The sequence below is a fragment of the Scyliorhinus canicula genome, chromosome 3, assembly GCF_902713615.1.
Source record: "Scyliorhinus canicula chromosome 3, sScyCan1.1, whole genome shotgun sequence".
Taxonomy (NCBI): domain Eukaryota; kingdom Metazoa; phylum Chordata; class Chondrichthyes; order Carcharhiniformes; family Scyliorhinidae; genus Scyliorhinus; species Scyliorhinus canicula.
In genome coordinates this window covers 166863085-166876139 of record NC_052148.1, presented here as the reverse complement: position 1 = coordinate 166876139, position 13055 = coordinate 166863085, and the positions used below count along the sequence as shown (strand labels likewise).

Below are 13055 nucleotides of genomic sequence, written 5' to 3'. Positions count from 1 at the left end.
GGACCACGGGTCCCCGGGAGGCCATATTCGGGGTGTCGGACCAGCCAGGATTGGAAACGGGTGAGGAGGCAGATATCATAGCCTTCACCTCGTTGATCGCCCGAAGGCGGATCCTGCTGGGATGGAGAGCGGCCTCTCCACCCTGCGCCCTGGCATGGCGAGGGGACCTGTTGGAATACTTGACCCTTGAGCAGGTTAAGTTCGAACTGAGGGGAAGCTTGGAGGGGTTCTACAAGTCATGGGCACTATTTATTATGCACTTTCAAGAACTGGGTAACATCGAACATTAGTTGGGGGGGGGGGTGGGTGGGTGGGGTGGGGGAGGGGGGAGGGGGGCTATGTATGTTAAAGATGGCTATGGGTAATCCATGATTCCTTTTTTTTCTTTGTCATTTGTTTATGTTTTTTTTTATAAATGTTTTTTATTCAGTTTTCATGTTTTATATTGAACAAATTACAAATTGTTAGAGAGAGAGGAAAAAAAAGGAACACGCAAAAATTAACATATATATTTACAGGTAAGCATCTTCGTAATAATAACTGTGGCCTCCCCCCTTTAGCCGGCATACATATTTTACATTCCCCAATATGGCCGAGGCACATGTTTATTGGCATTTATTTAGTTTGGTTTTGGACCTTAGCTAGCCATCAAACCCCCGTAACGAACCCGTAGCCACCCCCCCCCCTGGCTACCTTCCCCCGATTCCCGTCCATTTTCCCCTGATTCTTGGCCACCCGACTATTCTTCCTCTTGTACGTTGGCCACAAACAGGGCATGGCTCCACCCTCACCCCCACCACTTTGGACATAGCCTCGAAGAAGGCTGTCCCGTACTCCACAAGTCTGGGGCAAGACCAGAACATGTGGGCGTGGTTGGCCGGGCCTCTTTGGCACCGTTCACATCTGTCCTCCACCTCCGGGAAGAACCTACTCATACGGTTTCTCGTTAAGTGGGCTCTATGTACCACTTTTAGTTGCGTCAGGCTGAGCCTTGCGCACGTGGAGGTGGAGCTGACCCTATGCAGTGCTTCGCTCCAGAGTCCCCACCCTATCTCCATCCCCAGGTCGTCCTCCCATTTCCTTCTTGTTGCGTCCAGTACGGTGTCGTCCCTTTCTACCAGTCGGTCATACATGTCGCTACAGTTCCCTTTCTCTAGGATACTTGCGTCCAGTTGGTCTTCCAGTAGTGTCTGTCGTGGCGGTTGTGGGTACGTCCTTGTCTCCTTTCGTAGGAAGTTTTTGAGCTGTAGGTACCGTAGCTCGTTCCCCCCAGCTAGCCGAAATTTCTCTGTCAGTTCGTCCAGTGTTGCGATCCTGTCGTCCACGTATAGGTCCCTGACTGTCAGTGTCCCCCCGTCCTGCCTCCACCTTTTGAAGGTGGCGTCAGTCAGTGCTGGTTTGAACCTATGGTTGTTGCAGATGGGAGCCTTGTCCGACATTTTGTTCAGGCCAAATTGCTGCCGCAGTTGGTTCCAGGATTGGAGGGTGGCTGTCACCACTGGGCTGCTGGAGTGTTTTTTGGGTGGGGATGGGAGTGCTGCCGTGGCGAGGGCCCGGAGGGAGGTCCCCATGCAGGAGACCTCCTCCGCACGCACCCACTCGGCGTCTGGCTCCTGGATCCATCCCCTTACTCGCTCGGCTGTTGCCGCCCAGTGGTAGAATTGTAGATTCGGGAGGGCTAGCCCCCCCCTGGATTTTGTTTTTTGTAGGACCTTCTTTGGGATCCTAACATTTTTACCCCCCCCATACGAACGCCATGATAAGTTTGTCCAGCGCTTTGAAGAAGGCCTTGGGGATGTAGATCGGAATGGATCTAAACAGGAAGAGGAACCTGGGCAATACGTTCATTTTGAACGTCTGGACTCTCCCCGCGAGGGAGAGTGGGAGTGTGTTCCATCTTTGCAGGTCCTTTTTTACTTCCTCCGCCAGGCTGGTGAGGTTCCATTTGTGGATCCCTTTCCAGTCATGGGCTATTTGGATCCCCAGGTAGCGGAATTTATTTCGGGCTTGTTTGAACGGCAGCCCCTCTAGTGCTGCCCCCACCCCCCCTCTTGCTGGTGTACTGGGAAGATCACGCTTTTGCTCGTGTTGAGTTTGTAGCCCGAGAAGGCTCCAAACTCTTTCAGGAGCGCGATGATTCCGTCCATGCTGCTTTGTGGGTCCGAGATGTAGAAGAGCAGATCATCTGCATAGAGTGAGACTCTGTGCCCTCTGCTTCCCCTTCGGATCCCCCTCCAATTTTTTGCTGCCCTGAGCGCGATTGCTAGCGGTTCGATTGCTAGTGCGAACAGCAGCGGGGACAGTGGGCATCCTTGTCTGGTGCCCCTGTGCAGCTGGACGTATTGGGAGTTGGTATTGTTGGTCCGTACACTCGCCATGGGGGCGTTGTATAGGAGCTTTACCCAAGCGGTGAACCCTGTTCCAAGCCCGAACCGCTCCAGTACCTCTATGAGGTATTTCCATTCGACTCTGTCGAAGGCCTTTTCTGCGTCCAGGGAGACGATCACCTCTTGTGTTCTCTCCCCGGAGGGGGTCATTATCACGTTCAACAGGCGCCTGATGTTCGAGGTGAGCTGTCTACCTTTGACGAAGCCCGTCTGGTCCTCTGTGACCACCTCAGGTACACAGTCTTCTAGCCTTTTGGCTAGGATTTTGGCCGGTATTTTGGCGTCTGCGTTCAGCAGAGATATGGGTCTGTATGACCCACATTCCGTTGGGTCTTTGTCTTTCTTAGGTATCAGTGAGATTGAGGCCTGTGCTAACGTGGGTGGCAGTGTGCCCCTAGCTAGCGAGTCTGTGAACATCTCCCGCAGGTGCGGGTCATTTGTTTATGTTAACATGCGGGCTGATGTCTGGGCATGGTGGGAGGGTGGGATTGTTGTTACTGTTATGGGTTTGAGATATTTGTTGTTGGTTATTGATTGTTGTTGGGTATAAATTTGGGAGAAAAATTGTGAAAAAGGAGGAGAATAAAAATATATATTTTTTAAAGGGTCATCTGGACTCAAAACGTTAGCTCTTTTCCCTCCCTACAGATGCTGCCAGACCTGCTCAGATTGTCCAGCATTTTCTCTTTTTGGTCCCAGAGAACTGAACTATACACCTTTCTCAATCCAAAAGAAAACATCCATTAACTACACCTACACCTGTCTACACCTCACGCTGCCTTGGGAAAGCGGGCAGCATAATTAAAGACCCCTCCCACCCGGTTTATTTTCTCTTCCTGTGTTATGAATTTTCTACATTTTTAAAATATGGAATCCTGTGGACAAAAAGCATTGGATATGCATGTGACCAAATAGCTGATGGCAAAGGAAAAACTTTGAGCAAGAGCGTTCTGCACCTGTGGTAGCCAACTTGTGGTTTCCTGAGAATGAAAGTGAATAGGGCTAAGATTTTGGCTGGAAGGCGCACAATTGGAAGAAACAGAAAATGTTGGAAGCATTGAGTAAGCTTGGCAGTTTTTGTAGAAGGCAGAGAGTAAAATTGAGATGTGTATCCAATCTCAAACCAAAATATTGCCCCTCTGATTTGCTGTGTTTCTAGCATTTTTGTTTCGAGCTCCAATTTCCAGCTTATGCATTTTCTTTTTGTTTATCAGCAAAATTAGAAAGTCCCAACCTTAAAATCTATCATTACCGCTGCTTCCGGTGATGGATGGCAGGTCACTTTGTTTTAAATAGCCCAGGAGTTATAGTCATTGCTTCGAAACTGCTCATTTCTATACTGTAACTATTAGTTGATAACTGCAGCTCTGTATAAAGAATTAATTTTGTGTGACAATTAGTGGACTGGTCTATCACATTGTATATATTAATGAACAGTTTCCTAATTTTTATACATAATTCTTCAACGACGTTTTATTCAAAAAGTTTCATGAGTTCAGGATATCTTACTGGGAGCAATTTAACATAAATGAAAGAGTCCCGTGTCGGACATGTCTAGCCGAGTGTTTCCCAGCAATGGCAGCGCCAAGAACGACCCCGCTTTTAAATGGGACCCTGCTCCCTTTCTGGGCCTCAGCGAGGAAAACCCCACTAAAGCTGCACTTCATCCCATTTCCAGCACTAACGAGCTCCTCTTTCCAGTGCATGAAGAAATTGAGACGCTATTTCACCCTGATCCCTGAACTCCCCACCATGGCCCCTCTCCAGTGCCCCAACTTACCAATGAAGGGGTCGTTGAGCCCCCCCCCCCCCCCCCCCCCCTCCCTGCACCCCACATAAGGGCAGGCACCTCTGGATCAGATCTTCGGTGTGGGCAAGATGTGACCAGGGCACCTTGGCACTACCTGCCTGGCAGTGCCCCTGACAGTACCACCTGGGAACCCTGGCAGTGCCAGGGTGGCACTGCCAGGGTGCCAGGCTGACAGTGCCACAGTGTCTGAGTGACATTAGCAGTGCCAGGGTGCTACCCTGCCCAAAGTCCGACCACCCAGGAAGACCCCCTAGGTGCTGGTACACCTGGTCCATGTTGGTGGCGACCAGTGCTAAACAGCACTCCCTCGGGGTCTCAGAGGCGCAGACATTAGATCCCGCGCCTTGGGTAACTCCATTGTGGGCGGGATTGTGACGTTTCGCTCGATCTCGTTAGATCTCACAAGGCATAATGAGTTTGTTAAGTCTCACGAGATCTAAAGCCTCATCGTATCCCGAGTCAGGTGCGACGAGGCCGGTACATTGCGGCCACTGTCTCTTTGCTAACAGGTAACACGGAAATGAGTAGATGTTCGTTATTGTCACTTTATCACATTTCTGTTTGTTGCTCTTTCCTTCCACCAACAGTGTTTTTTATTGCTATGCTCCGTTATTCGCAGCTGAAATCGAAAGTGAGTAAACCATGGCTGAATATTCTAGGGCTGCTAGCACAAAGCGCAACATCTATTGGAATGACCCTAGTGGCCAATTTTCAGGTATTATGTCAAATTTTATGATCATTAATACACTGTCTTTCACTGAATACCACTGCCTGTTGCAGTAAATACATACTATTGCATGTACATACCAGCTTTTGATACCATCATCTTGTGTGTGTATGTGCGTGTGTAAGGCACACGATTACCCCAAGTCGTCGGTAAGTTCTAGAAATTTACAAAGAAATGTAGTGTGATCATGCCCTGCAACTGAGGTAGACTATGTGAGACCATGCTTTTATGTCATCTAGTGGGCAGATGCAAGTGTTGCCCATATTGTGGTCCCTGACATGTTGGGTGAAGGGAGTGGTTAAAATCAAAAAAGGAGGAATAATGCCCTTCAAAAGGCAAAGTGTCATGCTTGAAATTTCACTCCTTCAGTGTTCAGTGTTCTGTTGTACCTTTGGTGGGAGATTGGTAGAAATCCTGGAGCAGTAGTGGGAAAGCTATTCCTCTGGGATTTCTGCTGACCTTCCTCCAACATTACTTTGACTGATCAGAGGAGGTCCAATAGAAATTGCATCCTGCTGTCTTTAGATTATCAAACTGATCAGTAAAAAACAGCAATTTTCAGTAGTCCCATGAAATCCAAGTTCTTTTTCTCGGCATTTCAAAAAGACAGTTTTGTTTTTCATTTCTATTTCTTTGACTCACATATGAGATGAAGTCCACCATTCCTCCCATTATAGCTACTCTATCTAAAAATAAGCGAACCCCAAATGAGTCTCTTCAAAGGAATCTTAAATGGTTCCTTGTTTTTTTTTTTTGCTTTGTCTCCCTAATTAGGACATCTATTGGTCGAACTCCCATACGAGAATCTCAACCATTTGTAATTTGTAAGACTGAGGGAAGAGTACTAAACCACAGGAGTGATAACACTGACCAATAGGTATCTTTTATGGTAAAACAATAAATTAAACAGAATTGACCATAAGAACAGTAAATAAATAGCTTTACAATTAACAGTTCGAATAGTTCTCAAATAAAAGGGGGAAAAACCTTAGCACCCTATCTAAGCTGCCACGATATATTCCAGTTAAATAACCCAATACAGTTAAGTACAACTTATAATAAAGTTATCAATCACGGTTACTTGTATCTCTGTGCAGATATTTGGGGAGAGACCCTTTCAGGAAAAATTGAAAATCCTTCTGTATTGTCAGACTAAAATCCTGTGGCAAACTGCAAAACTACAAACAGACCTGGCTTCTTCCATTAATTATATCATCTATATCCCAAGCAGAAGGCACTCTCCAGTCTACTCCCACTAAGATGTCCCATTACCTGCTTAGCTAGGACTAAACATAATCCCTCATAAATTATTTACCCCACAGGGATCTTCCAAAATCAAAACAATGTTTCATTAGCATTCTTTCTGTAAACAAGGAAATGGTTAAAATCAATGATTACTTATTTTTATGATCCCTGAATCACAGCTTTAGCAGACATATTCCCTGAATGTATTTGAACCCAGGGTTTTTAATAACATTACTACAACAATATATAAACTATGATATGTAACAATTTCCTACATTCATCACACTAATTAAATATTGACTTCATCCTGACTACAAATGTTTTGAAGATTTCTACAGTGGCCGCAAGTAGGTTTGCTTGCAAAGGTTAAGAACAGTGTTACCAAACTCTGACTGATGTTGATCAGGAAACACTATTTTTAGGAACAGTTGTGCAGAGGAAGAAGCTGTGGGCTTAGAACTTTTAAGGTTAAACTTCTGCAATAAATTGTGCATTTAACATGAGAATATTGAATGGAGAAAAAGTATCAATGCTTTTCACTCGCAAGTGGGGAGGTTTACATGACCATTATCATTAAACAATATCTTTAATCTTACCATAGACTTTATGAGTCCCTGAACTGATGACATTGTACTTGCAGCAATTGAAATGTGTTTTGTACCTAATAATAACCTGATTTTTGATGTTCCCAGCTGTCTAATGATCTACGTGTGCATAATACTGGCACAGTTTTATTCTTTGGTTTTGGAACTCTGGTCTGCTGGATCCAGGTTGTTCTGACTTTCCAGACAAATATAAACCAAGAAGGACGTAAAGTTGGAATATTCCGTTGTTTGCTTGCAGTAGCAATCTCTATAAGCATCATCTTGTGTATCTTTTGATCCGTGTGAATATTGAGTAAACATTGGAATATTGAATCAGAACAATCAAACTATCTATTGTTGGAGGTCCCCTGGCAGCCTGTTACTCTGAATCTTTTTCTGAGTGAGTTTGATTAGATGCCAGAGAGATCGCTCAATAGATAAATGTTGTGGCCATCTATAATCATACAGAGCAGGGAGATCCAAGTTTTGGTCCTGCGTCAGTCAGCGATGCCCAAGAGAGGAATATGAGTGTCACAGTTGGCTTCAGTATTTTTGCACATGCTGACTGATCGGCATTTGTTTTAAATGTAAAGATCTTTCAATTTTTCTTTCACACTCTTTCAAATTCAGATGTAATTTGTACTTCTATACAGGACATTGCCAACCTTGTCTGTATGCAATTTGTAAATTAATGCACATTTTAAAAATTGTATGTGGTTAGATTTGAACCTGATTATTAGGGATGATAGTCCACCATTTTAGAAACATAGAAATTCAGTCCCTCAATCATGCTGCACCATTCAATATTATCATGGCTGATCCTCTATCTCAACGCCATGCTTCTGCACTCTCCCCATATCCCTTGACGTCTTTACTGTCTAGAAATCTATTTCTATTTCATTCTTAAATATGTTCAGTGACTTTGCCTCCACAGCCTTCTGTGGTAAAGAGTTCCACATGTTCACCGAGTGAAGACATTTCTTCTCCTCAGTCCGAAATGGCCTACCACATATCCTGAGACAGTGACCCATTGTTCTAGACTTTCTAGCCAAGGAAACAACATCTTTGCATCCAGTGTGTCCAGTCTGTCAGAATTTTATAGGTCACCTCTCATTCTACTAAATGCCATTGAATACAGGCCCAGTCGACCCAATCTTCCCTCCTACGGCAATCCTGTCACCCCCGGAATCAGTCTGGTGAACCTTCCCTGCACTCCTTCTTGTAATGATTGATCTCTGTATATGTAAATTTCCCGCTCTCTTCGGGTGTGTTGTGGCTAGAGAACAGAAGTATAGTAAGCTCAGAGTGTAAAGTATACTATTCATAGTTAATCTAATTCTATCTTGTTTAATTTGAATACTAGTAAAAAGTATTGAAGAATCAAACACGCAAGTAAATTGATTAGATACTCAGTAAATTATTTGTTATCACTGGACGACTTAGAGTATTCATCAGCATCAAAGTTAAGTTCAATTCAGCATAAATGAATGAGTAACATATATTACTCCAAGTAATATAACACTTCTATTGCAAATATATCCTTGCTTAGGTAAGGACACCAAAACACACACAATGCTTCAGGTGTGCTCTTACCAAGGCCCTGTGCAGCTGCAGTAAGACATCCTTGCTCCTGTACTCAAATCCTCTTATATTTTTTTTTTTATAAATGTTTTTTATGGAGTTTTCATATTTTATATATGACAAATTACAAATTATTAGAGCGAAAAAAAGAAAACACAAGAATTTAACATGTATATTTACAGGTAAGCACCTTTATAACAACAATTGTGGCCGCCCCCTTTAGCCGGCATACATATTTTACATTCCCCAATATGGCCGAGGCACATGTTTATAGGCATTTATTTATAGTTTGGTTTTGGGCCTTAGCTTGCCATCAAACCCCCATAACAAACCCGTAACCCCCCCCCCCGGCTACCTTCCCCCGATTCCCGTCCATTTTCCCCTGATTCTTGGCCACCCGACTATTCTTCCTCTTGTACGTTGGCCACAAACAGGTCCCGGAACAATTGCATGAATGGCTCCCACGTTCTATGGAAGCCGTCGTCTGACCCTCGGATGGCGAATTTGATTTTCTCCATTTGGAGAGATTCCGAGAGGTCGGACAGCCAGTCTGCAGCTCTGGGCGGTGCTGCTGACCGCCAGCCAAACAGGATTCTACGGCGGGCGATCAGGGAGGCAAAGGCAAGGGCGTCCGCCCTCCTCCCCAGGAATAGATCTGGCTGGTCTGAAACCCCGAAGACCGCCACTATCGGGCATGGCTCCACCCTCACCCCCACCACTTTGGACATAGCCTCGAAGAAGGCTGTCCAGTAATCCACAAGACCAGAACATGTGGGCGTGGTTGGCCGGGCCTCTTTGGCACCGTTCACATCTTTCCTCCACCTCTGTGAAGAACCTACTCATACGGTTTCTCATTAAGTGGGCTCTATGTACCACTTTTAGTTGCGTCAGGCTGAGCCTTGCGCACGTGGAGGTGGAGTTGACCCTATGCAGTGCTTCGCTCCAGAGTCCCCACCCTATCTCCATCCCCAGGTCGTCCTCCCATTTCCTTCTTGTTGCGTCCAGTACGGTGTCGTCCCTTTCTACCAGTCGGTCATACATGTCGCTACAGTTCCCTTTCTCTAGGATACTTGCGTCCAGTAGGTCTTCCAGTAGTGTCTGTCGTGGCGGTTGTGGGTACGTCCTTGTCTCCTTTCGTAGGAAGTTTTTGAGCTGCAGGTACCGTAGCTCGTTCCCCCCAGCTAGCTGAAATTTCTCTGTCAGTTCGTCCAGTGTTGCGATCCTGTCGTCCTTGTATAGGTCCCTGACTGTCAGTGTCCCCCCCGTCCTGCCTCCACCTTTTGAAGGTGGCGTCAGTCAGTGCTGGTGTGAACCTATGGTTGTTGCAGATGGGAGCCTTGTCCGACATTTTGGTCAGGCCAAATTGCTGCCGCAGTTGGTTCCAGGATTGGAGGGTGGCTGTCACCACTGGGCTGCTGGAGTGTTTTTTGGGTGGGGATGGGAGTGCTGCCGTGGCAAGGGCCCGGAGGGAGGTCCCCATGCAGGAGGCCTCCTCCGCACGCACCCACTCGGCTTCTGGCTCCTGCATCCATCCCCTTACTCGCTCGGCTGTTGCCGCCCAGTGGTAGAATTGTAGATTTGGGAGGGCTAGCCCCCCCCCTGGATTTTGTTTTTTGTAGGACCTTCTTTGGGATCCTAGCATTTTTACCCCCCGATACGAACGCCATGATAAGTTTGAAATCCTCTTATATTTTGATGTGGAGATGCTGGCGTTGGACTGGGGTGAGCACAGTAAGAAATCTTACAACACCAGGTTAAAGTCCAACATGTTTGTTTCAAACACTAGCTTTCGGAGCACTGCTCCTTCCTCAGGTGAATGTTGAGGTATGTTCCAGAAACATATATAGAGACAAATTCAAAGATGCCAGACAATGCTTAGAATGCGAGCATTTGCAGGTATTGAATCTTTACAGATCCAGAGATAGAGGTAACCCCAGGTTAACAAGTTCTTCATCCAGACGCACGGAACAGCCATGGGGACCAAATTTGCACCTCAATACACCAACATCTTCATGCACAAGTTTGAACAAGACCTCCTCACCGCACAGGACCTTCAACCGACGTTATACACCAGATACATCGATGACATTTTTTTCCTTTGTCCCACGGCGAAGAATCACTGAAACGACTACACGATAACATCAATAAGTTCCACCCCACCATCAGACTCACCATGGACTACTCTCCAAAATCAGTTGCATTCTTGGACACACTTGTCTCCATCAAGGACGGTCACCTCAGCACTTTGCTTTACCGCAAGCCCACAGATAACCTCACAATGCTCCACTTCTCCAGCTTCCACCCTAAACACATTAAAGAAGCCATCCCCTATGGACAAGCCCTCTGGATACACAGGATCTGCTCAGACGAGGAGGAGCACAACAGACATCTACAGGCGCTGAAAGATGCCCTCGTACGAACGGGATATGGCGTTCGACTCATCGATCGACAGTTCCAATGCGCCACAGCAAAGAACCGCACCGACCTCCTCAGAAGAGAAACACAGGACACAACCGACAGAGTACCCTTTGTCGTCCAGTACTTTCCCGGAGCGGAGAAACTACGACATCTTCTTCACAGCCTCCAACACGTCATCGATGAAGGTGAATGTCTTGCCAAGGTCATCCCCAAACCCCCACTACTTGTCCTCAAACAACTGCGCAACCTCAAACAAACCATTGTTTGCAGTAACCTACCAGCTTTCAGAACAGCGACCACAACACCACAAACCTGCCATGGCAATCTCTGCAAGACATGCCAGATCATCGACATGGATACCACCATTACATGTTAGAACACTACCCCACCAGGTACGCGGTACATACTTGTGCGACTCGGCCAACGTTGTCTACCTCATATGCTGCAGGAGAGGATGTCCCGAAGCGTGGTACATTGGCGAGACCATGCAGACGCTGCGACAATGAATGAACGGATATCGCGCGACAATCACCAGGCAGGAATGTTCCCTTCCAGTTGGGGAACACTTCAGCAATCAAGGGCATTCAGCCTCTGATCTCCGGGTAAGCGTTTTCCAAGGCGGCCTTCAGGACGCGCGACAACGCAGAATTGCCAAGTTCCGCACACATGAGTACGGCCTCAACCGGGACCTGGGATTCATGTCGCATTACATTCATCCCCCACCATCTGGCCTGGGCTTGCAAAATCCTACCAACTGTCCTGGCTTGAGACAATTCACACCTCTTTAACCTGGGGTTACCCCTATCTCTGGATCTGTAAAGATTCAATTACCTGCAAATGCTCGCATTCTAAGCATTGTCTTGCATCTTTGAATTTGTCTACATATATGTTTCTGGAAAATACCTCTTCATTCACCTGAGGAAGGAGCAGTGCTCCGAAAGCTAGTGTTTGAAACAAACATGTTGGACTTAACCTGGTGTTGTAAGACTTCTTACTGTCCTCTTATATTTTGTGATGTTACACGTTCACAAATTAACACTATTGGTGTGTCAGTTTTTAATTTAAATTTACGCTAAAGGTAATGCTTGAAAATTATTTGTTGAATTCCTTAACTAAATTGTAAATAGATCTTTTTCTGGCTGCTCATAATAAACTTTTACATGGAGCAAGAACCCAATGGGCGTTGATCATGATCTTCCTATTGTTCATAGGGACATTTGCCATTGAATTTCGACATTCTGAATTTACGATCCATTGTGGTGATGACCAAAATCTAAATACCTCCACCATCATTGCTGAATACCACTCTGATCACATGTAATGAAATGTAATAATGTCTTTGTCATTTCAACAGTCCTGAATATTAATGGATATATTCATAACTTTTACTTTGAACATTAAATTTAATGTTTTAAATCTTCTCTTGTGCAATGTTTTATTACTGATAATCTTTCCCAGCACATAGGTGAAAGAGACTTGCTGACACCTTCTCAAAAATAATTGGAGATGGCAAACAAATGCTGGCCTAGCCATGGTGCCAACATACTGTGAAAGAGTGAAAAAAGAAGTTTCAGCTGGTGGAGAACGGAAGGTAGTGCATGAACTGAGTGGTAGTGTGGAGCAGAGACAGGAGACCAGTAACCTGGGCCAGAGGCATGTTGTGGGCTGTGGAGAACTAGTCTTGGCTCAAACATGCACAAAAGAGCTGAACAGAGATGAAAGTTACTGCACTTGACATCAAGGCAGCTTTTGACCCCATATGACATCAAAGAGCAATAGAAAAACTGGAATCGGAGAAACCCCTCTGCTGGTTGGAGTCACACCTGGCACAAAGGAAGATAGTTGTGGTGGTTGTAGGCCAATCATCTCATCTCCAGGACATCACTGCAGGAGTTCCTCAGGGTCCTGTCCAAGGCCCAACCATCTTCAGCTGCTTCGTCAATTATCTTTCTTCCATCATAAGGTCAGAAATGGGGATGTTCGTTGATGATTGCACAGTGTTCAGTATCATTCACTAGTCCTCACATAAGAAGCAGTCCATGTCCTAATGCAGCAAGACATGGACAATATCGCAGGCACCTTGACATTGCCACCCTGAGTAAGAGACAATATGCAAGACAAGGTCAACTGAAGCAGCAAGGTGGTGGTTACACCTTTCTCCAGAAGAGTCTTTTAGAAGACGAATGACACCTCATGGGGTGGGCTTTGCCATCTAGCACCTCAGTTGACTCCCTGTGTGGGATAAACAAATGCTCTGTGACTACCAGCTCACTTTCATGAAGAATCAGCACACCAGAGTTATC

At 45.8% G+C, this 13055-nt stretch overlaps 1 protein-coding gene across 1 annotated transcript in view; it reads left to right on the top strand.

Annotated features, from left to right (window-relative positions):
- tmem150c (transmembrane protein 150C) overlaps window positions 1-12117 on the top strand; it is a 47277-nt gene extending 35160 nt beyond the window's left edge. The window contains exons 7-9 of the mRNA XM_038792972.1: window positions 4785-4912; window positions 6862-7039; window positions 11880-12117. Coding sequence (XP_038648900.1) covers window positions 4785-4912; window positions 6862-7039; window positions 11880-12073 — 500 coding nt within the window. The 3' untranslated portion in view covers window positions 12074-12117. The remainder of the gene's footprint in view (window positions 1-4784; window positions 4913-6861; window positions 7040-11879) is intronic.
- The last annotated feature ends 938 nt before the right edge of the window (window positions 12118-13055 follow it).